Source organism: Scomber scombrus, chromosome 11 (genome assembly GCF_963691925.1).
Source record: "Scomber scombrus chromosome 11, fScoSco1.1, whole genome shotgun sequence".
Classification (NCBI taxonomy): domain Eukaryota; kingdom Metazoa; phylum Chordata; class Actinopteri; order Scombriformes; family Scombridae; genus Scomber; species Scomber scombrus.
In genome coordinates this window covers 25821130-25845788 of record NC_084980.1, presented here as the reverse complement: position 1 = coordinate 25845788, position 24659 = coordinate 25821130, and the positions used below count along the sequence as shown (strand labels likewise).

The 24659-nt window shown below is 43.1% G+C and overlaps 1 protein-coding gene across 2 annotated transcripts; it reads left to right on the top strand.

Moving 5' to 3' along the window:
• Positions 1 to 1738: 1738 nt before the first annotated feature.
• On the top strand, positions 1739 to 14105 carry mpz (myelin protein zero). Of its 2 annotated transcripts, none has more exons than XM_062429136.1 (6): positions 1739 to 1939; positions 3483 to 3649; positions 7559 to 7772; positions 8666 to 8795; positions 9303 to 9345; positions 13984 to 14105. In XM_062429136.1, exons 1-6 carry the CDS (start codon positions 1894 to 1896, stop codon positions 14068 to 14070), a joined length of 687 nt encoding a protein of 228 aa, XP_062285120.1. In that variant the 5' UTR covers positions 1739 to 1893; the 3' UTR covers positions 14071 to 14105. The 2 variants fall into 2 exon arrangements, with proteins under 2 accessions (XP_062285120.1, XP_062285121.1); XM_062429137.1 differs by having other exon boundaries at positions 13647 to 14073.
• The last annotated feature ends 10554 nt before the right edge of the window (positions 14106 to 24659 follow it).

Below are 24659 nucleotides of genomic sequence, written 5' to 3'. Positions count from 1 at the left end.
TTCTCTGGGGCCTGAAGGCAGGATCTGCCATAATTGTTAAGGATGTCGCGATTTAGACGTTCAAGCCAAAGCTTAGACAGTTGATTGGCGCCAACAAGTTGGCAGATGGTCCATTTTGTTCAGCTGATCCGTCAGTGGGGTATTTGAGGTGTTAAGATGAATGAGCAGTTGTGATTTGTCACAAGTGGCAAGAAAAATTTATGCTGTGGTCTCGAATGTAAACAAAAGTTGAGCTGTTGCTAAATGGTTTGTTTCTGTCTTGGCCAAGAGCCCCATGGAAAGGAAGTCCTTGATTTTAGCCCAGCAAACCTGGCTAAGAAGGCTCAATGAAATAAAGTGAAGTGGATGAAGTGGACATCCATTTCAAGTGCCTCCTCGTCCTTCTTCCTCATCATATATACATTCCCAAGTGAGGTAGAAGTCAAGTCATGATTGATATGGTTTACACTTCATATTGAGAATAAGTGAATCCAGCTTGCTGGAGTTGAGGAGTACCGCAGAACCATTAATTTGTGCATGTATTCACTATTACGATGCCAGAGGCTAAATGAATGCATATTTATGTCGTGTGACAAAATGATGGAATGAGGCCTCCAGAAATGAGGCTTTGCAGAAATTCCTCTCCAGCGTGTCCACTTGTTCACACCGCTGCATCTTTTCACATTTTCTCTCCTGTCTGCATCTCTATCTGCTGCTTGTCTTGCTCTCGACTCAGTGCATCTCGCCTTGTCCTCATATCAACTCATCTATATATAGCAGGTCTCTCCCCACTCTGTCGCTGTCTGTGTTACTGGAAAAGCGAGGAGTGGGCGCTGCACGGTGAATACACAGCTTTGTCTGGACAGCAGCAGAAAAACGAGGCCGGAGAGAAAGAAAGGGAGAGGCCGGAGGGGAAGAAAGCGCCATTGACAGATGGGTAATCAGCCCCTGTCCCCCTCTCTCTCCATTGTCTCCAAGTGCTAGACGTCAGCAAACGAAAGGAATCTGGAGAGAGGGAGGACAGAGAGAAAAGAGAGGGAAGAGTTGGTGCTTTGTTTGGACCGCTGGCCTGAGACCCGGTGAAAGTGCAGGGAGAGGAGCAAGAGGGGCGGAGGGATAGAGGAGAGAGGAGAGAGAGCACTGGGCTGACCTCGCTGCAGGATCCCCTTCACCCCCCCCTGCCCCCAACCCCTCACTGTAAACACAGCACAGGCTTGCACGTCCCATCAATCCCCATGTAATATTTATGTATGAACAGTGATCACATACAAAGCGGTCTGCAGATGGTCATGATTCCTGTCACACACACTTGCTTGCGCCTATACATGATAAGCGTTGATTAGCATTCCCTCTCAACTCAATCACATCACATTTGGGGTGTAATCTAACACATTACATTCATCATGTAGTAATGCTGCGCAGAATTTGCAAATTCGCCCCAAGTTGCCCATTGTTTACCCAATTAATCCACCAGCTACTGTTACCATTACAGCGCAGGTGCCTCTCCGCAGCTTTTTTTTCTTTCCACTTTGAAAGTTAATGTGTGCAATTTGTTTCAATGAGGGACGAAATGGAGAAAAATGGCAGGAAGAGTGAGTGAGTGAGTGAATGAGGGTGGGTGGTGGTGGTGGTGGTGGTGAGGAGGGAGGAGAGTGATGTGGAGAGGAGGAATGGGCCGGGCCGGGCCTTGGGTGAGGGGTGTGGTTGGGTATAAACAAGGGGACAGTGGGTTTTCTGTTGTTGTCTTGTTTTGAAACCCTCCGTCCTGGCATCCTGCGCCCCTCCACTCCACTTCTTTCTTTTTTTCTCTTCTTTCCACTCACACTCCTTCTAGATTGGGGACTTCTTCCTCGACAGGCTCCTGTCAGGTTTGCGGCATCGTTCTTTTGGGAGCTCCGTAAGAAGCCAGAAACCATGCTGACGTTTTTGGCGCTGGCGTCGGTCGTACTCCTGGGAATAGGTAAAAAAGAAAGAATAAATCTTCTTTTAACTTTTTTTTTTTTTTTAGTTTTATTTAGATGAGAGTTCTCAACAAAAAAAAACCCACACTGAATTATCATCTATTGAATGTGAAGATGTAGAAATTATCTCTCTACTGATGTGGGGTTAAAGGTTAAATGTGGATATGATGAAGAGGGCCTTTTCTGTTTTCTTCTTTTGTGCTTATCTGAAAACTGATGGACTTGATAGTAAAAAGGGTCAATAGGCTTAGTGATGAATTAATTGATGTTTCACTGAAAAGTAATACCTCTCTCTGCACTGGCTTAACATGAACTAAAGCAATTTAATTGATTTCGTGGTATTTCCTGTATTGGTTTAATTTAAAAAAAAAGGTAATTAGGGCATCTGCAGAGCATATAGTTGATGTGTAGGTGTTTCATGGTAAATTGAACAGCACTCTCCATCTGTGCTCCTCTTAGAAAGCAGGTGTCTCTTAACTTGCAAAGTTAAAGAATATTAATGTTATGACTCTGAAACTGACAGTTGGCAACGCTTTCGCTCTAAAGCAGAAGGCTTTTTCCACTCCCCTCCTGTCAGACATTTTCACTTTTTTTGTCAGAATTTTAATTAAAGATGTCAAGCGTGATTTCATTGACAAGCTTTGCGTGGGCTGGCCACACTAAAGGCGATCGCTCAAGGATGCTCGCAGTGAAAGCTGTGAACTTTATTCTCCGGGTGTTAAAAGAGCCAGAAAGCTTCAGAACACTTGGGGGCATTAGAGTTAATGTAGCTGTGAGAGTAGTGTGACTAGTGGTGGCCCATTAAGTGAAACGGAACAATACAAAAATGATGTTGTTTCGGCAGGGGGATTGCAACTCCTGGGGGTTTTGGTAGTTGTTTGAGTGTATTTTCTGAGGAAGTAAAACATTGATTTTTTTTTTTTTTTTTTTGCAGCCAAAACCAAATTAACATTAATCATTAAATATTATTCAAGCATAAACAGTGTGCATGATTAAGCCAACACAATCCATATTAATAGAGAAAATGATGTTCCCCTTTGACTTTTAGAGACTAGCATTAATATTCCAATTATAATCCAAATAATTACTGAGCAAATGTCTGAATCAATGGTGGATCTAACACAAATACATGTGCAGTTTAATTGTGAGTGTCTTGATGCATAATATGCAAGTATTTTTTGGATTTGAGTGTGGACACTAATAAGTTGTCATATGAGCACTGGTTGTTGTCTTGTAAGTAAATCAGGGCCTGGAAATATATTAAGGAATTAGGTGATTTAGGAGGAGGGAAGTCCATACAGATCAAAGTAAAACAAGGTTTAATTTTAATCAATACAATGCAAAAGTTTCTCATGTTTACAACAGTGTTTGCATCATTTCGTTTGTCCACAAACTTGTGAGGTGAGGTGGTCAGATTGTGGAGTAAAACCCAAATTAACTTTAAATCAAAATCATGTTGAACTTCTGACACATTTTAATCTCTTTGTAGCACAGATGGTGTGTGTTTATTTGTGTATTGATCATATTAACTTTGGCTCCCAGTGCCCGAGCAGTCCCAGGCCATAGTGATTTACACCGGTTGGGAACGCCATGCCTTGGTGGGCTCCGATATCCGACTCTCCTGTTCCTTCTTCTCCTGGCGCTGGACCTCAGAGGACGTCACCTTCTCCTGGACATACAGGCCTGATGGCTCCCGGGACAGCATCTCTGTAAGATACACACACACACTCACACACAAACTGTACATGATTTATAGTTTACATATTAAGAAGATTAGTTATTTAAAATATCTACAAGAAATTCAAAATTAGTCACATGTACACATTAAAGCTACATTTAAAAAAAATTGTAATGTAAAAAAAATAAAATAAAATAAAGGTAAGTGAGGCTGCAGCGGAGGAGCATGCCCTCCTCTTTTCTCCTCATTGGCCTGACATGAAATTCTGATGTGTATTCCTACTTGAAGTTGACCTTTTTCACATGCGAGAAGCTACAAAGAAGCACTTAAAAAGGAAATACAAAGACTTCATTTGCAGCAACAGAAATGTAGACTCGCCAACAATAGCTACGTTTGCTGCGAAAAAACACTTGTTTTCAAAAGGACTTTGTTTTCAAAGACTCTAGCAGGCACAAAGAGGAACAGAAATTAAGTCAAATTCATACATTTTGAGTAATTTGTAGAGCACTCTCAGAGTGCAGCATGAATGCAGATCGCCAAAAGGAATCGTGGTTTATTCTGACAAATACAGCACTGTGTGAATATCAAAAAAGACACACAAACAATACTCCAATTTATTCTAACACACAAGTGAAGCATGCATGTATTAACTTGCAACAGGAAATAACAAGCGCACAGAAAGTTTCTCTCCTCTCTCAGCCTCCTGCTCTTTAATTTGACTCTGCCTGCCCTTATCGTCCTCCCATCTCTCTAATCTCTCTATCTCCCCATCCTTACTGCGCCTCCCTCTGTCCACCTCCCTTAATCTCCTCCTCTCCAGCCTTTCCTTCTTTGTCCCACCCCTCCTCTCTCATTATCTCCTCCCCTCACCTCAGCCGCCTTCATCCTTCTCCCGCAGTGCACTTTGAAACTTGTTTCCTTGCTCTTTTTTTCTTTCTCTCTCTCTCCTTATCTTCTGTCGCTTATTTCTTTACCTGCCCAGATAGATTTACAGTTTCATACATCTATCTGTTGTCATGGTGCATTTGTCCTTTTGAAATGTCGTATTTGATATCTGATATGTTTGTACCATGTGAAAAGCAGTGTGTAAATTATGGAACCAGCTTATGTCTCTCATGGGCTTTAAAATGTAAACTGATTGTGTATCAAAATTTCAACCACATTTGACCCTGTGGAGCCTTGAGCATCACCACTTAACCCTCCTTACCCCTGTTGTACCACTCAGCCCATTTAAGGCTTTCTCCCCAGTCAATTAACAGCTCTTTTAAATTCAACTTCAAGTTTTCTACAAAAGTCTTTTTTATTCCTTTAAAGTAAACGTTCTAAAATATTGAATTAAGTCTGAACACAAGCAGCCCCACAAGACTGTAAACTAAAATAGTCTGAAATTGGCACAATTTTGACTTAAATCAAATGATGATGTATAATTCAGGGATGTCGCTTGTAGTGATGAACCTATAGAGAATTATCAGCGACTCTGCAGCTCCCCTCAGCTCTACTGAGCTTCTTGGTTAGTTTCAGCTCATTGTTTAACTGTCCGGCTGCAACTTCACTGTTTTAGTTCACTCTCAGCAGTCTCACAGTGTCTTTTTCGGCCACTGCAGGCAGCTGTTCTAAGAGAAAAAGCTGTAAAAGCCCACTGTACACTACCTTCTCAGCACTACACAGCAAACAGGCACAGTAAGCAACCAGCTGGTGAACATAGTGGAGCATTTAGCAGCTAAAGAGCCAGATATTTCCCTTAGGAGTTGCTTAAGACCAAAAACATAGCTTATGGAAAGGGAATATTGGACTTAAATTCACCAGGTGGAAAGACACACGACTCCAAATGAATGTTGCTCTGTAACTGTTGGATGTGTAAATAAGAAACTGAGAGACTATGTAAAGAGAGATATAAATTCATCAGGAGACTGGATCTGAGCTTTAGATTCACCAAGTGTAAATTAGTAACTGTTTTGCCACACACATGTGCTGCAGCTCACTTCTGCTGCCCACAGTTGGACAAAACTTAGTTTTTACAGATTTAAATCAGAAACAATCTGATTTAAGAAGGATGCAACATGACAAACATCACCAAACATTTAATTTTAGCCCTTAGTACTTGACAGTTTTCAAAACTCTTGCAAAGTTACGGTGATATGGACACATTTTGCTCTACTAATCAGTGCAGTTTACGAACTAGACTGCTACATTTTTGTCATTCAATTATGAGTGAAATTTGAATCACCACAGGAAACAAAATCAATGGATAGACCAAAATCTTCAATCTCAATCCAAAGATTGAGTCAGTGATTCTGGAGAAAGATCGTTGATATTTGAACTGAACACCCAAACAAATACACCCCTCCCTTCATGCTCCTTCACAAGCTCTGCCCCCCAAATTCATGAATGCAAATTACCAAGGCAAGAAAACTAACAACAGAGCTACCTGGCCAAAAGAGAAATACAGCGTCACTCAGAGAGATGCATCAGCTGTAGAATCACCTCTGTTCCTCTTACACATTATCACAAGCCACATTTTTTTTCCTCTCATGTTAACACAACATGCATCCACGCTCTGCTCCCCTCTGCAGCCTCCCCGCTACTCACTCAACCGGCGTTCAGCTCCTCTGTCCACAGAAGCAATTGTCTGTCAGAGACGGCGGCAAAACCTCCTTCACCAAGCTGACTGACAGCAGAAATGTATTATACCAAAATAGTTTGTATTTCTGCTCCACGGGGAGAAATCAGTTTGTGTTCATTTATTTGTTAATTTTATTTACCTGCCCACCCTAGCGAGAAAGGGGAGTCTAGTAAAACAGGCAAACTCACAGACAGACTGGAAAACTTGATCAATCTGAGTAGTGGTTACAATTACGCTTCACTAAATGTGACCAAAAGGGACTCCGTGTGTAATAAACCACAGGGGGTCTCTATGAGATGTGCGTCATTCATTCACATCTAGGGTTGAGTGTCGATTGATGCATTTAATCAAACAGAAGCGCATCTGTTCCGAGTGATTCGCGAGTGACAGACGTCAAAATGTCTAAAGTCACTCTCTGTGTGAATTGGCTACAGCTTCTCTCTCCCACCTTTCGACAGGTGCTGGAGATTGGGGGCTGTCAAGTCATCACAGACTAGGGTGTCCTTTTTTATTTTAAATTCAGACATTCTTTTGAACGTGTGGTGAAAAGATCATTATAATCGAGCTGTAATAACCTGTTTGAAATGTAGGCTGCAGTCTCTTTAAGCGCATCAGACCATTTGAAGTAGTTTGTCTTGTGATCCTGCAGAGGGCGAGCTAAAACTATTAGCTTGCCCTGTTGCATGCCTTATTGACCCATCAGTAAACTAAGCTAATGTTAATGAAGTGTTTTGTTAAATTGAAGGACAACAGCAGATAATCACGACAACAAAACATACGAGAAGCCTCATATGGAAGCATTTTGGGTTCTACACAATGCGGAAAAGTCTCAAACAAAAATAAGGCTGTTTGTCGACTCTGTAAAAGGCACCTGTCTTACTTTTCAGCAACAACAAATCTGACGGCTCAATTGCTAGCTTACCACCCCACTGAGCTAGCAGAGGCACCACAGACCAGCAGAGCAGCACAATTTAATTCACCTTAATGCATTGCGACTCATTTCAAGTTTGACCCCTCTGATGACTTCCCCCCTTTCCTGTGCATTATTGCCCTTGCTGATTGGCTGGTGTAGTGTGTAGTGACTTGATTCAAGCCACTTTCTTTTACAGAACCAGTACTCTGTATGAACACCATATTTTTTTAAGCGCACGCACTGAACAGACAACTAGTGAACTGTGAAGAGATATTTGCTGAAATTGACAAAAAGTGTATTGAACGATCTTTTTCTAGAATCGCTGGCTCCCCCTTTAAATGGAAAATTCTTGACACTTGTGATTATTGACGATTATGGTGACACCATACCCTCTGTCCTTTCAGATTTTCCACTACACCAGCGGCGCTGCCTACCTCGACAACAAGGGACCATTCAGGGACCGACTGGAGTTTGTGGGGAACCCCGGCCGCCGTGATGGCTCCATCCTGATCAAGAACTTGGATTTCAGCGACAACGGCACCTTCACCTGCGACGCTAAGAACCCCCCTGACATAGTGGGAAGGCCCTCCGCTGTCCGCCTACTGGTGTTTGAGAAGGGTGAGGTGGGAGGGGGGGGTACAATGAGTTCTGTGGGGGGTTCCTCACGAAAATCAAATTCCCTAGTATGTAATGTGTAATTCTTGCATTGTGTTACATCTGTGTCTGCTCATTAGCTTTTCACTGAGCCCATATGGCATATTTTGGTGATTCTTTTTTTTTTCCAGTCAGCAGCCAACTGTTCTCAATTCTTGTTATAATCATCCAAACTCTGAAATTAATCTCAATTTGCTCTGTGCATCAGGCTAAAGCAAATTTGGTGTTCAGACTAGTCGTCGCACAGCCTCGTTAGAATTCCTTGCACTTCCCGTTAAATGAAATCAATTACAATTTTATCTCTTTTTTCTATTTGAGATTACTATCGAGGCCTCCCTTTCACTCCCTTTTCTCCCCCCTCCCTCTCATCGTCCCCACCCATTTTTCATTTCTTTCCCCTTTTCCGTCATCTTGCACTGTCTTATCCCCTCCCCCACATTCTCCCTCCATTACTCTATCCTTACTCTCACCTTTATCCTACCTTATCTCTTCCTCCCTTCATCTCATTCTGCCTTTGCTGCACTTTCATTCAACCTTTACCTTCACTTCACATTCCTTTTCTAGTCTTCTTTCATCTCTCATTCCCTTTTCTGTTAAGATTTGATTCCTTACTCTTGTCTTTTTTCCTCCTTCCTCCGAAAACATATTCTACTTTTACTTCTCTCCTTTTTGTTTCTTCACACCTTCACTCCTTTCTTTTCTTTTGGCATCCTCAAAACACTCCCAACCCCTCTCTGTCACCTATTTTCCTCCCTTTTTTTTTTTTTTTTTTTTAAATCGACAAGACTCTCTTCTCCTCTTGCCTACATGATATAACACCCCCCATATCTCTTCCTTTTCCTCTCTTCCACCCACAGTGCCCATCCAGGCTGGTGTGATCACAGGGGCCATTATCGGGGTGGTGCTGGGCCTGCTGGTGCTCATCGTGGTCATCTACTACCTGATGAGGTTCCTGGTGGCACGCCGTGTCTTCAGCCTCAGTGTCAGGTCAGTGCCCGACCTGTGGATGGCGGCGCTCTGCCAGTCGGGTCTGTGCCAGGGACGGGAGCTGAAGCCAGAGCCCATCCCTGGCACCGACACCTGTGTGGCCAAGCTGGCATAGCTGCTGTGCCACGGATTGATTTGGTTAGATTTGCGAGGCTTAGATTTTGATGTCAGTCAGCTGGAGAGAGACAGATAATGATCTCTCATTTAGATTTAATCTAAAGACAGTGCAGCATAGGTCCAAAGCAAGATGATTAAAGGCGGTGAAGTGGAGGTTCAGGGTGGATAATCCACTGGATCATGAAGATGGTGGATCCATCATCTTGCTTATACCTATCCTTTCTTATGAGATCTTAACACATCTAGCACCTGGGGGCTGTGTTTGAGACAGGGCCCGTAGATTAAGTTGATGTTCTCTTTATGATCGCTGCCAGGCAATGCTGTCCTGCGTCCACTGGAGGGAGAGATAGATTCGACATCCTGACATTGTCTTTCTTTTGTCCCCTCCAGCAAACATGGCAAGAAAAAGAAAGAGGGATCACAGCAGAGACAGGCAAGTTCATTCCTCTCCTCCCTCCCAATCCCTTCCTGTTCCTCCTCCTCCTCCTCTTCCTCTTCCTCCTCTGCTTTCTTTACTGCGCGCATCCTGTCGACAACATCGAATGCAACAGCTTGGTTTACTGTCATATTCCGGCGCTGAACAGTACATTTACGTCTTTTTGAAGAGATTACAATAGCACTCAGTGTTTGTGATTATTTGTCGGGCTCAGAAAACGTGGTGTCAGAAGGAATATTCATCTATTCAGTTTCAGAGCAGACACACAATAGCACACATCCAACATGACAGTGCATAACGCCACAGTCTCATAATCGCATTCCCCCAACGCCAGTCCGAGCAGCTTCAATATGTCCACACACTTAGCCGGCTCCTCCTCGCAGCTACATATCAACAACAAAATAACATGTCATTCAAAGTCTGCCCGACAAATACTAATAACAGTGTTCAAGCTGTTAAAATTCTAGTGCTGTCTCAGCATTCGAATTGCTATAAAGCCTGTGCTGTCCCTCCTCTCTCTCACTTGTGGCCCTCGCCACTCCTTCAGCTCCCTCGGGGGGTCAAACAGAACGGTGAGAGTAAACAGCCAAAGGGCAAAAATCAAGCCAGCGTCTGTGAAAGGACTGAGACCAGGTCACGGCACTAATGCTGTTGCTGAATTGAATGAGACTCTGATTTGCTCGCAGTGGCAAAATGGACAGGAGCTGCTGATTTTGCTCACTGGGAGTCAAATGAAAATTCACTGGGTCTATTATGGTCTGGACTGTTATCAGTGGTTTTACGCTGCTGCACGCCAAGGATTTGGGGGTATTTTTTGTTCCCCTCGTATTCCTCATGGGAGTCTGATAGCCTCAAGTGGTGGATTAATCAGACATTTTGGTGGCTTGTATTCTTTTGTGAGTACAAAGCACCAGGGCAAGTTCTGTTTGATTACTTTGTGGTAATGTTGGGTAGGGGGGGGGGGGTGGATGGTTGCGGGTGTGTATTGTAATGGACTGTATGCCTTGCATGCTGATAATTGGGGGAAAAAAGGGAAGTGTAGGGATTTGTGTTCAAGGCGTTTTCTTAAATCAAAAATCAGCTTTGAAATGAGAGACACATGAAGATATCTGAGGTGGAAGATCAAAGGTGTTATTGTGACAGCATGTCATTTAGCCGCAGGTATAAGCAAATGTAAAGATGAACCGCTGGGCTCCCGCTGGCGGACAGGAGCGTACCATCTTGCCCACATGGCTTAAACTTCGAGGGGGGGTTGGGGGGGACACCGACGAGGGCCAACCCTTCTTCCTACCTCAAAGAAATGCACTCGTTCTCATCTCATGGGAGCCCTCCTTCCTCCCTCTGTCTTCTTGTCTTCTTTCTACTGTCGTGTGATTGTCAGGTTACTCTTGAGCTGTAGTCAGTTGCTCTCAAGTGCCTGCGGCGGGTGACAGTGCATATATGAATAAATAACTCGCCGCCAAAAGGACACTGAAATATTTGACAACGTTGTCATTTACAGTTACTCTCCTGCAAGTCTCGATTTAAAAGCAAAAAATATACAGCACAAAACAGCTTTTCCATCTGCCAACTCCCTTATTTTTTATTTTCCCCTCTCCTCAGAGCTGATTCCTCTCTTGTAGCTACGCCACACACAGAGGACTCGTGGGATTTGATAGTGTGCTCATAAGTGGTTGTTTGATCAAATAGCCCTTATTAGGAGGCTCTGCTGACACAACACAATTTTGTATCAGCTTCACCATCTTCGTTACTTTCTGTTTGCTGGCCTTGCACTACAAATCTCCAAAAGACGGCTGGTGAGGGAGAGTACGGGGGGGAGTGAGCGAGACAGAGAGACAAAGGAATCCCGTGGTGTGTGCTACTCCCCATTAGGTGGAGTTGTGGGAGAGGAGTTTACCCTGCAGCCACACACACACACACACATAAGAAAGCTCACAGCGTTGAACACACATACACACTCTGTACTGGAATGATAATTGAGTGCACTCTGTATCGATCTGAGCTCGCGCACCACGCACGCACGCACAACCCACCCATTCTTTTCCATCCCCCAATTGCCTCCCCCTCCTCTACTTCACTTCACTACCTCCCTTCCTCGCTCTCTCATTCACATTCCTTTTATCCGGTCCCCTGTCTCACTCCCTTCAGTTGCATCCTCCTCCTCTCCCTCCCCTTCTACCGCCTCTCTGTGCTTTCGACTTCCTTGCTGACCATCAGAAGCATCTATCTGTCTGTAATTCCCCCTCTCCTCTTCCCTTTTTACTCCTTCTCTCGCTCTGTTGATCCCTCCTCACCCTCCTCATCCTCCTCCGCACCACCACCACCTCCTCACTCCCTCTCCAGTTTCTCTCCTCTCCCTCCTCAGGTCCTCTGGGTTCTGGTCAGCTTCGATTCTGGACAGAAAATCAGTACCCCTCACTCCTCATCTACCTCTCAATCTTCCTATATACCTGTCACCGTCTCTTTTTAGTATGCATCGGGGGACACAGCTACTTACCTATCTACCTCCAAACCAGTCCCTCCTATTTTGCCACTGTACCCACATTTCCTTTGAAGTGTGTGCAGCCCCTGTAACAAGGGTGGTTCTGCATTCTGTCTAAGCAGGCTGGGTTGTGTTTACAAGACAGCTCCATCGTTAGTGTGGGAGCTCTGCATTACATTGCAGCACAAACTGAGCCTACCGTGGGATGCATAATGGTAAACAATACAGTGATGAATGAGAGACTGTAAGTATGATCGAAAATAATGACATGGGCTGCATAGTCTCCCCGTCCCGCTGCATGTTAGCTGCAGCGAACACCTCGACTGCTGCTTTTGCAGAGTGCATAATTAAAGATGATACATTTTCTAATGCAATCAGCGGGGTATTATTAGTCGAAGATTCAGTGGGTAGAAGCAACCTCTAGTGTGTTTTCTACCACTGACTAACCTGATGTAATAGAACAAAAGCACTTTAGTCTCCAAACCTCAGATCCATGCATGCTTCTCGTTCACTTTGTCTGTCCTCTGTCACACTTAACTGTGTACTGTCCTCAAGTTTAACCCGTGAAGTATCATTAAAAGTGCAGTACAGTTGTGATAATAATTCTATACAATTATTTTAAGCTCTATCAGAGCATTATCCTGCACTTATGATACTTTTCGATAGGTTAACTCACAGGTTAATGCACCGGAATACAGCTAATGTAAAGTTAAGTGTTACCTTGACCTCATCTCCATTCTGTCCAGTCCTACCTACTGGAATTGTTGTGCTCAAGTGAAGCCTCACTTCCCTTTTCCGCTCTTCCTCTTCCTTTTAATAGATGTCTTCACAGATATGTTTATAGGCATTGCCTAGACATAGTAAAGAATGAGTGGGAGTGAATGGGTGAATTATGTAAGTAATAGTTGTACAAATATTTGAAGGTGTTTTTAAAAAATATTGGATCGTAAGCCAAACAGGTCCAACCCGAACCACAGCTACAGCAAAACTATAACATCTACAGGATTTATTTCTGTCTGTGCACATTAATTATTAATTCATTAGTACAGTTATATGCTTTGAAAACAAATCTTTTGATTTTAAGTTTAAGGTGGAGCACCTGAAGAGCAGTTTTTCTATTTAAGTAGGAGTTTTTAGTGTACCACAATAGTCAGAGTAATGATTTAGAGACCCAGTAAGCATGGCTGTATTGATTCAGAGGTCAAACAACATTTACAATAAATGTTAGAAATGGCTTCAGTTTGGTTGAGAAGTGAAAGTTCTACATTGAATTTTTTTTGCCCCTTGAGATGCATCATCTCATTTTCTAGACCTCAAATATAACAAACTCTTCCTCACTGTGGACAATTGATGCACAAAAACAAAAGAAATAGAAGAAAAAACAAAACCTAAATAATCAAAACAATAATAATCATCATTAAATTAGGGGGGAAAAATAACAAATATGAAAAAGGTTAGTTTTGAATAATTAAAATAAGGGATGAGTACATGCTGTATAACCATTGTTTTGACAGCATTTAAATGACTGTATTTCATTGTGTTGCATGTCCTAACTACACATTGAAATACAGTCCTAGTTTAATAAAAACCTAGATGTCATTCTTGAACATATTCATTGCAAATTATTGTTTCTTTTTACTTTTTTGCATTGATAAGAATGACACAAACATGACAAAGTTTCCCAGTCTGGTGTACATTGTGTGTACGAGTGTGTGCAATTCATCATTTGTCACTCAGGTGTCACAGGTGTATGGAGCCTGCCTGCCACTGTGTCCCATCCTAACGCATGGTTACCTGTTTTGTCACCCCCTTACAGCTCTGGACACCACCCCAGCTCACTTGCTACCCCCTCCCCTAAAAGGACTGTCTCTCTACCTCCTCACCCCTTTCTGTCTCTGTCCTCCTTTTCCTCTTAAATGTGTTTTCTCTCCTCTTCACACAGCTCCACTCGTCCAGCTAACCCCATTTTTCATCTTCTCACCTCTAACATCTCACCCCTCCCCTCCTCCCTTCCTTCCTCCCTCCCTCCCTAAGCCTGCCTTTCTTTCTCTCTCTCTCTCTTGCTCTCTTTATCTCCCTCACGCTCCTTTCCTCCTGAAGTGACTCTCCTCCCCTGTTTTCCCCCCGACCCCTCTCTCCCTGCTCCCCCACAGGGCCCCGTTCCTCCCGCTGACCCCTCCAAGGTGAAGGCGGCCGCCTCGGAAAAGAAGAAGCAGGAGTCACGCAAGGATAAGAAATAGGATACGGGGAGGGGCTGGGGCGGGCTCACCGGCCGGCTGCTCCAGCCCGTGCGCCAGGTGTTGGCGAAGGCCCAGCCCAAGCAGCAGCAGCAGCGAACCATAGTCAGAAAGACAGAGAGGGCGGGGGGAGGAGGTGTGGGGGAGGCCGCAGATAAGGTGCTGATGACCATCGAGCTGGAGCTGACCCGCAAAAACACAGTGGAGGGGCCCGGCGGTGAAAGAGGGATAGGGAGATTCCAACCGCTTGGCCTCCTCACTCGCCTTGCCAACCAGCTCACCTTCAAGTAACACACAAACATGAGAGAGAGGCTGAGGAGGATGAGGAGGCTGAGGGCGGCGCGCGGGGGGGGGGAGGGGGGTGCCGTGGAGGGTAAGCGAGTGGGAAGTCTACTGAAGAGCCATCAGCAGAGTTAAACTGCAAACCTACTTTACATCCGCCACAATGCCAACCTGAGTCCTGGAATAAATGAGTCAAATCATATCTGCTCTTGTCACAGGCTGATGACTGTAAACGCAGTAGCTATATGGGCTGAGATCTGAGATGTCGTGATAATCTCTTACACCAGACGGCACCCCGACTACTTTTGTCAGGTCATAAGATATGCCATTTGAAGCGAGACCCTAAGATGGCGGAGTTTGATAACAAAATCTAAAAAGCTGCTCCCCAGTTTTTGCCTTTCCTTTCATTGTGATCCTATCCGCCGAAAAAGCTTTCTCCAAGTGCGTCCGATACGCATCGCAAATTCCCAGCTGTGGGGACAAGCCAATTTGCTTTTTCTTTCTTTTCTTTCGGCAGTGTAGGTGACGTGTCAAACTCTTAACATTCTCCCTCGCACTGTTTTTCATTCTTTTCCCTCTCCTTTTCCATTTCTTCCTCTTTCACTGTGAATTTCCTGACTTTTCTTGTTAATTCAAATTACAGAAGTGATTTATATGCTAACTGCTCTATCCTGTTTCTCTTCCTCCTTCCTCTCTCACTTCCCTTCCCTCTTTTCTTCCTTTTCTTTCTCTCATAGATAAAGGTCTGACTTCTCCATGACTGCCTCCACTCTTCTAGTCTGCTCCCTCCTTTTCTGCCCAGCCTGATGCAAACCCCATTATTTCCCATTATCTCTACTCTTTCAAGACAGCACTGGCTGTAAGAATAGTCCCACTATATCAGTGGCAACAGTATCAAATAATTTTTTACAATGCCTCATCGGAGACCCTGTATGCATTCATTGGGCAAACTCTAAAACTGTTTAAGGCCTAACTACACACATAACTTCCTTAAGAGGAACCCGAAAGACATCCCTCTGTGTTTAGAGTCCCCTGAATCCCCCTTAATGTTTACGACTCAATCACACACACTGAGCAGAGCTGTGAGTGCACTCTGGACTTCAGATAGAGAAAAAGAGAGACAGAGACAGAGGGGGAGAGTGATAGCGGGAGAGAAATATGATTCCTGCTCTCTGCCAGCGTAGATAGAGGTTCAAGCCCTCGAGCTCGAGGTGATTCAATCCCCTCACATTTGAGCTAATGGAGGTTGTCGCTGTGTCCCTGCCCTGGCTAAAGGGGGCTATTTCTGGCCCTATAAGAGCGTACAGGCTTACTGTAACAGCTGCACATTTTTCAGCCAACAGGATAGTATAGTGGGGTGGGAAAAAAATAAAGAGAAAGAGGCGAGCAGTAACGGGTGGAGGGGGTGTTTATTGTTTGTGCCTGAGTGTGCGTGGCTGCCCGCTGTTGACTCGAAGGCCGGCGACTGACGAACTGGAATGACGTCACGGCCCCGGGGGCTGGCGGACGCTCTCAGGAGTCTGACAAAAGGGCTTACCAGGAAGAGGTGCAGCTTCTGTGCTCTCAGAGTTATTTTAGGTCCAGTTAATCCGCTCACGCGTTTCTCCTTGCCAACCCAGGGCTAATTATTTTAGCGCGTGCTGGTAACCAGATATCTCTCTACGCATCTCTCTCTCCCTCCCTCTGCTGCCTTCACTCCTCTATTCACTCTTCATCTCTGCTCCCATCTTGGGATTCATCTCTTCACTCCGAAACCACTTTTCATTCTGTCTGTCCTTACGTCTTTGGCTTCCTTTATCTCTTCCTCTTCCTGTTGTCTAGTGACTCTGCACTGCATTATTCCCCCACAGAAAAGGCCTTTACACAATCCACTCCACTCCTTAAGCTTGTCCTTATCTGACTGCCAGGCCTACAGCTCAATGCTCTGCTCCTCTCTCTTCCGTCCTTCCCCCTACTCTTCTTCTTCTTTTTCGTTCTCTTCTTCATACTCGGTGACGGACATCTCTCTCCCCTGTTTCCGTCTTGCCCAATGATCGACGTCAGGCCATTCGCTTGCCCTTCAAATGCCCCCTCCCCTGAAGGCATGTCCCCTGCCAGCCCACTCTCCTTCCTCAGACCCCTCACTGTCTTTTTTCTGCTGGTTCCAATGCCAAAACGCTCTCCTCTGCCCCCTACTGGCAAAGGAGGTAAAAACATGGGCAGAAATCCGCCTTTAGTTCTCACTGAAGACGCCAAACAGAAACTTTTAATCTAGCTAGCTCTCCTCCGGTTACAAATTTGACGCGTGTTTTATGTATATGTGTGTTTAGTTAAAGAGTGTTAAAAATGAGATTTGATATAAAGCAAAAAAAAAAAAACTTTGGTATTTCACCCTAAGTAAAGCAAAATAATGTTTTTGAGACATTTTTTACATGTGTGTAAGACAACACATGGAGAACATGTTTATTGAGGCAGGGAAGGAATGTAATTGTATTTGATGGAATATACCATTATATTTCTGACCTTGTGTATTATGGAAGGTACTGTGTGGCTGTCTCTTTGGTGCACGTTTTATTCCGAGACGAAGGGAAATCGAGGTTGTCTTGTGACGACAGAGAGAAGATGAGGGGTGGATAAGATTTCAGTTAGCCTCAGATTCAGCGCGATGTGGCAGGGGAGAAAAAAGGGGAGGAAGGTGCTTGCTGTGGGAGAAAGCCTTGGAGAAAGAGACTTATCTGGTGTGTTAAGCCAAGCCAAAAATCCATATGTATCACTACAGATAGAACCTGCTCTTCCCCCAGAGCTTTCTTTTAAAGGTGCTCCTTCCCTAACCCTGAGCCAAAGATGGATTGCGATCTGCGTGCTTGATATGCAGGGTGGATGGTGTAGACTTGAATGTTCCTTTAAAATTCATAACGGGAATGGAGGTGCTAAAAATCCACATCTTTATAACTGGAGATCTGTTTCACTAGTCGCTGTTTAACTATCCAGTCAAATGGATTAGTTGGAATGTTTTCTTCTTTTTACAGCAAAAAAGCCACACAGATACCTGACATAAAACATACAGCATTAAAATGCCTTTTAAAAAAGTGTTGTTTGTATGTATTATGAAATGTATTAGTCATAGTTGCAAAATAACATTCCTTTATTTGAAATGACTGGAGCTTCTTACATTTTTTTACATTTATTTTAATGCTTGTGGTAATTCCAGAGCACTAACAACTTTTGATGACTCTGTATAATGTGTTGTAAAGAGAACGTAAATAAAAAAAAATAAATTAAAGCCCCAAGCGCAGCTGTTGTCAACAGAAGACAAAGTAAACCCAGATGAAAATGTCTATGGTCTTCTTTCTCTCTGTTCCAAGTCCAAAGCATTGTGCAAATCTGTCACGGACGTCTCTGCCAAGACACACTTTCATGAACTTTTCAAAAAGGAAAAGCGAGCCCTTCCAAAATGAGATATCCACTATTTGAATATTAGAATTCTCTGATGATGCCATGAAAGTAAAACTCATTATTGCTTTATTAGCTATCCCAAGATATGCATACAAATTAAGAACATTTTAGAGGACGTAATCTGCAGGTTTTAAATGCTGAACAATGACCACCGAAGATATTTCTTTTAACGTACAAAAAAGGAATTTGGTTATGGAATTCAGCTTTGAAGCTCTTCTGATCCATAGAGGCAGGCGATGAGTAAAATCATTTCACCTCTTCATGCCTGATATTACTCAACTACCAAAAGGTAAAGATAATGAACCGGAATCAAATGATCAGTGACCATTTACAACCTTTTTTCCATTTTACACGGAGACAAAATTAGGTGTATTTTTCTGAGGGACTTAATTTTTTCTGACTTTACATCAAAGTTGGGTTCAGTGATCATGCATGACCTTTTCAGAGACGCTCTGCTTCATATTCAGTCACACATACAATACAGCCACGGTCTTAAAGTGATGCCCACTGACCTGCTCAGCAACACCTCCCGAATACCTGACTGGAGGAGGTGATACTTGCATTACTTGTCAGTGTTTTTGATTTAATACCTCCACTAAGAGTTGCCAAAGTCAGAAATGTTCTAATAGAGGCTTCACAGTTGATGTCAACTTTTTAATGGTATTATAAAATAATTTTTTATGGAATAATTTTAAATTTTAGATGATACACTCATTTACTTTCTTGCCGAGAGGGAGACTAGTAGATCAATACCACTCATATATGTTCGTTAAATATGGAGCTAGAGCCTGGAGGTGATTAGCTTCGTTGAGTTTAGCATAAAGACTGGAAGCAGAGGGGATCCAGCTAGCTTGGCTCAGCCATCAGTTAAAAAAATACAACTTCCAACACCTCTCAATCTGTAGCCCACACAGTCAGAAATGTAGAAATAACACTTTGTGACTTTAAAAGGAAGCTGTTGGGTGTAGCATTCTAGACGAATGACAGTGTGTTCTTCATCTTTGCTGATTATCTGCAAAGTTACTGCAAGACTCAGCAAAGTAGAGAAATGTTTTACACTTTCTGCTTGTTGATTAAACTAACGAGATGTAACATGTTAGTTAGTAAGTTTTAGGAGTGTTGGTCAGTGTATTTTTTAACTTTGGAAAGTCTATGCTAGCTGTTACCCACTGCCTCCGGCCTTTAAGGTAAGCTAAGCTATAATCACCTCCCTGCTCCAGCTACTAAGCACCAGTGCAACCTGAATACTTTCCAGAACTATTCACCTGAATTATTTTAATGACAAAGTTTTAGTTTGAAGAAAAACATACCCAGTTGTCATGGTTGAAAATCACTGGATGGGACTATAGTATGAAATATTGAAATCCTATAGGTGCTGGTGCAGCAGGTGCTGAACGCCACCTGATGTGGCCACAATTGGCAATTATAGAATAATGACTAACTAGATTTCCCCTTCACTTTCCAAGGTATTTCTGAGTCAGTTGCTTTATTTACATGTCTGATACGTGTTTACCTGTGACATGTTAAAATAAAGTAGCAGAGGAAATAGAGAAGAGTCATGGGGTCAAAACTGACTCTAATATAAGCAAACATTAGTCACCATAAGAGTGTATTGAATTGTGTTTTGCGGTGTATGTTTTATTGTTTCTTTTCCTTTTTAAAGAAGATTATATTCTTTCAAAAGTTACATTTAGCATTAAGTTAGAGTCAAGAGTATTAGCTTGAAAGTCTCCTGCCTTTTGACCCATTGAAGTTTAAACTAGCTTGTTTAATTACTTCTCTGATTTGTCCAATGGCTTAAATTTGAAGTTGTACATTAGTGTCAAAAAACGATTTATTTTATATTCATTGATGTATATTACCAGATATGTCGACTTGGACAGAATGATAAGCCCTGCAAAAGTGGGCAAAGGAAAACTTGAAAGAAGAAGCCTTGAGAAGGAGTGCACTACAGGGGCACATGCATCTAAGTATGCAGCTCATACAGGTTTAGTAGCTGTATAATATAAGATGTAGGAAGGAGCCAAACTTAAAAAGTCAACAACTATTTGGCAATTAGAGAGAAGATATGTGGTACTTATCAGACACAGGATCATTTGCTGCATCTGTTGCGTGGGCACAGTGGCAATATCCCACCATATGTTTCAAATATGTTGGACTTTAAGCTAATTGCAGCCTCGTATTGACTTCAAGCCACGTTTAATTCAGGCAAGAAGACAAACATTATGATGATGTTAATAGTTCATGTTAGGAGATCAATCAGCCAATGATTAAAAAGTATGATGCAGGACTTATTTGCAGTAAAGGGCCTGAGGATTCAGCATGCTATGTGTTCAGAATCCAAACAGCAAAATATGCCACTTCCTTTTCATTTTAATAATTTAAGGGCCAATAACAGTCCCCCATTATCACTTTTGTTCTACATACTGTATGTTATGTAGAGTGCAATGTTTCATTGCTTGTGCTGACATTAGTGATTGATGGGCTGACAGGCTGTATGTGTTGTGAGGGGGTGGGGCAGGGGGGGTATATTGAGCAGGTGCAGGTACACACACACAAACTCCTCTGATGTTATGTAGTGGTGGTGGTGGGTGAGTATGGAGGGGGGGGGGGTAATCTGGTTGGAATGGAGTAAAGGGGAGAAGAGGAATGATGGGTGGGGGGTGTTGTATGGCTCGGGTTACTCTGGAAGGACTGAAGGAATGGGATGTTTGGTGTGTATGTGTGTGTGTGTGTGTGTGTGTGTGTGGGGGGGGGGGGGGGGGGGGGCTGGTGTGCCAGGCCCAAAAAAAGCCACCAGTGTTTCTTCCACACGTGGGAGCGGGAGGTCTCAGCTTTGGCAGGGCCAGTGAGCGGTGTCCTTCACATTATAACCTGCTGGCGTCTGGACCTCCAACATGGGCAAAGGGGTGAGTCTGTTTTTCAAAACAAAAATTAACATAGATTTGGTCAGAAATTGTCTCTTTTCTTTGTTTGTTTATTATTATCACTTAAATCTTTTCTTTCTGCCTCAATTCAGTGAACGTGACTCAGCTTATGTTTTTTTTTAACTGCGACCGTATGTACAGTAGGACCATATGGCATAGACATGCATCATGGAAAAATACTGAGTTTGCGTCTGTAGGGCTTAATATTTTTAGGCATCAGAATGCTGTTTTTTTTAAAGACAGTAACATCTCATGATGATGGGTTTTCTCCTCCATAAGTATTGTTCCCGGCTTGCTGTTTATTTGGGTAATTACGTAATTTAGTTTTTATTCTCTCCATCAGGCCCATTCCATTTAGCTTTATGGGAGGACAGGCTGGTAATCTTCCTCATACACAGTAGGGGGAAATTGCTATGCCAGACACACTTCAGGCCCTCCACCGGCTATGTGCTCCCTCTTTGGTTCTTTTTTGATTACTTTTTCACTGTGTCACTCGCTCACGCTCTCCTCTCATTCTGCCTGTATATCCCTCCTTCACTGACATGCACACGTGCTGCTAAGAAAAGACTGACAGCAGCAGATGATTTCCATGATGCACCATTTTCCAACTGTTCATGACACACACACACACACACACACACACACACACACACACACACACACACACACACACACACACACACACACACACACACACGCAACACACACACACACACACACACACACACACACACACACACATACACACACACACACACACACACACACACATTCTCTCTCTCTCTGTCCCTCTCTCTGTCTCTCTCTCACTCTCTCACACAAATGACGAACTTGCTCTATGTAAAAAAAATATTTTTCCTCCATATTCAGTGAATAGTTTGCAAATAGTGCCAGGAGATTGAAATGAACCAGCATACACAAAGTCCATTGTGCTCACACTGATGCTTGTAATACGTGGCTATGAATGTAAATGGTTGGGCACAATGTGGCTACAAGCATGTGACTTTTCACACTTACTGTCTGTGGAGGTTTGGGATGATAGCCCACGGGCCTCATGTATGCTAATCTCTCTTTTCCCTCCAGTGTGGTTCCGAGAGTGGAGGAAAAAGGAAAAAGAAGGAGAGGGACTTGGATGAGCTGAAGAAGGAGGTGTCCTTGGTAAGAAAAACAAGCTGTCAGTGCTCTGTCTAACCTACACTCACTCTGCATAGTGATTGATTCCATCGCTTCTGCTCCCAAACGATCTTCCACATAGCATTACACTAAAAGACACCAAGGCTATAAATGAAAACAGTGGCCCGTAAACAAAAAAGCAATCCAACCTGCTTAGCGTACTCAGTTGTAGATGAATTCTAAGCCAGTCTGTCTTCTCCTATCTCTTGTACCACCCTCTGGCTTCTCTTCTTTGTACTCAGAAAGATACTAAATAATTTGTGGGCCACCAGCAGTGTATTGCAGAGTTTTTGTCTTGTGCAGAGCTGTAACTCTTTGAGGTGCTGTCAAAACGCAGCCAAGCGATGCCCATGAAAACTGGGGTAAGTTTTGCTGCTCGCGCTCTCTGATATAGCAGCTCTTGTCAATTATCAAGCTGGCCTGTGACTGATTAAAGAAAATGATTCCTTGGATACTGTCAGCACTTCCAGGAGTGTTGTTGTGACTAAGTGTTGTATTTTACTTTCATCTGTCTGCCTCATGTTTGTGACTTCCTACATACATTTTCCCCAAGAATCCCTGTAAACAACCACCAGACAATGGCTGATCCACACTGGGGTGCAGAAGCATATAAATAAAGCTTAGCAAACTGTGTTGTGAACACTTGGGCATGTCATTGATTGCGGCCACATCACTTGAAGCTACATTTCATTCTGGTCCACTGTGGCTGCTGTTGGAGGAATTGGCACATTTTTTCCTTATTGTTAGGTGAAAAAGTTGGCCATTTATTGTGAGGGGCCGACACCATCCTGACAGCTGGTAGCTGAAATTTTTATTGCTACGGTACCAAACTATATTTTAGCTTCAGTGGAAATATCCTGAAGTGGCTTTTGGGCAGTTATCCACAGAAAAAATAACCAATATGACACCAAATAACAAAACGAACTCATAAATACAACATACAGTACATCAAAAATATCTTTTTTTTAACAGTTAACAGTGTTTCCATGTTAAAACCTGCAGTTTTTCATTGGGGTACATTTTTATTACTGGAGAACAGCATTGTCTAGCAACTAGTTCAACATTACTTGAAGATGCAGCAGCAGACAAGACTCTTGGACCTCTTTGATATGTCTTGAGGAATGAATCATATATATCCAGCTCCTAGAATCATGTTAAATTCAGACTAACGTATTTTTCAGGAAGGTGGAGATGTGTAAATGTTCTAATTTTTATCAGTACATCCTCATGATTACCATAACCCTTGTCCGTTTTTAGCCTTGGTGTTCTGGCTCACACCCTGCAGAAAACATTGGATGTATTTTTGTAGAATAAAATATGTAAAGTTCATGATGAAAGGAAAATGACCATAAAATTGTTCTACATTTTATCCCTGCAGGATGACCACAAAATATCTATAGATGACCTGGGAAAACGCTATGGACTGGACATGTCCCGGGTAACAACACACACACACACACACACACACACACACACACACACACACACACACACACACACACACACACACACACACACACACACACACACACACACTAACACACACACACACACACACACACACACACACACACACACACACACACACACACACACACACACACACACACACACACACGCTTATTTATACAGGCACACTTACACACAAGCACACACACACACACATGCTTATTTATACAGGCACACTTACACACAAGCACAGAGCATTTGCTTCAGTATCCCCTATGGAGATGTAATCTCTGCTTGCCTTTATTGGAAAGCAACATTCAAACTGAGACCAAGCGTTACTTTGGTCAAGTTAGATCCACCGCTGCATCTCCAAGGTGAGCCGTCTTCATCTTTAATCCCTCAATAGCACACACAAACACATACACACAAACATACACACTTTGACAGAACTACTTGCACAAACACGAGCAGATACGAAACACAGATGAACCAATCACAAAAGTATTTTTGCTGTAGCTGCCCTTTTGCCGTATTCTTTAAATTTGACATTGCAGGTGTAAAGAAACTGATTTAATCTTTGTAAGATTAGTATTGAAGGAAAGAAAAAAAGTCACTGTGCTGCTCAGAAAATATCACATGCTCTAAAGCTGTCAACAACGTGCTTAAGCTGGTAAAAAAGGCAGTTTGTGTGTTTATCCAATATAATTAAATTGTATTATTCTTGGTATTTACATGGATTTTTCTATAAATTAGACCATGATGCTTTTAGGCATGAAAATGCTCAGTAAAGTTGCATCCAGCAGTTTTACAGTCCAGCACTGTACAGTAGGTGAGAAAAGTCACCCAGTTTATTATGCTTGGTGGTGTTAAATAGGCCAGGCAAGAATACTTGATGTTCTGCAACTGTAGCAGTAAAATAGCTTTTTTTAAGTCATGGTGAAAAATTGGGCCGCTGTGTTGCAATAACATCCCCATGATAGGCAGAAAGTCATTTATTCCAAAAAATTGCTGTCCCTCAGGGCTTGACCAGTGCCAGAGCTTTGGAGATTCTGGCCAGAGATGGTCCTAACGCCCTGACCCCTCCCCCCACCACCCCGGAGTGGATCAAGTTCTGCCGTCAGCTGTTCGGCGGCTTCTCCATCCTGCTCTGGACCGGTGCCATCCTCTGTTTCCTGGCCTACAGCATCCAGGTGGCCACTGAGGATGAGCCGGTCAATGACAACGTGAGAAACTACTTGTAAAACATGCACGCATATGTACAAGCACACGCTTTACATATTAATCAGACACACAGGGTGAAATGCAGGTATGCAGAGATACTGTGGT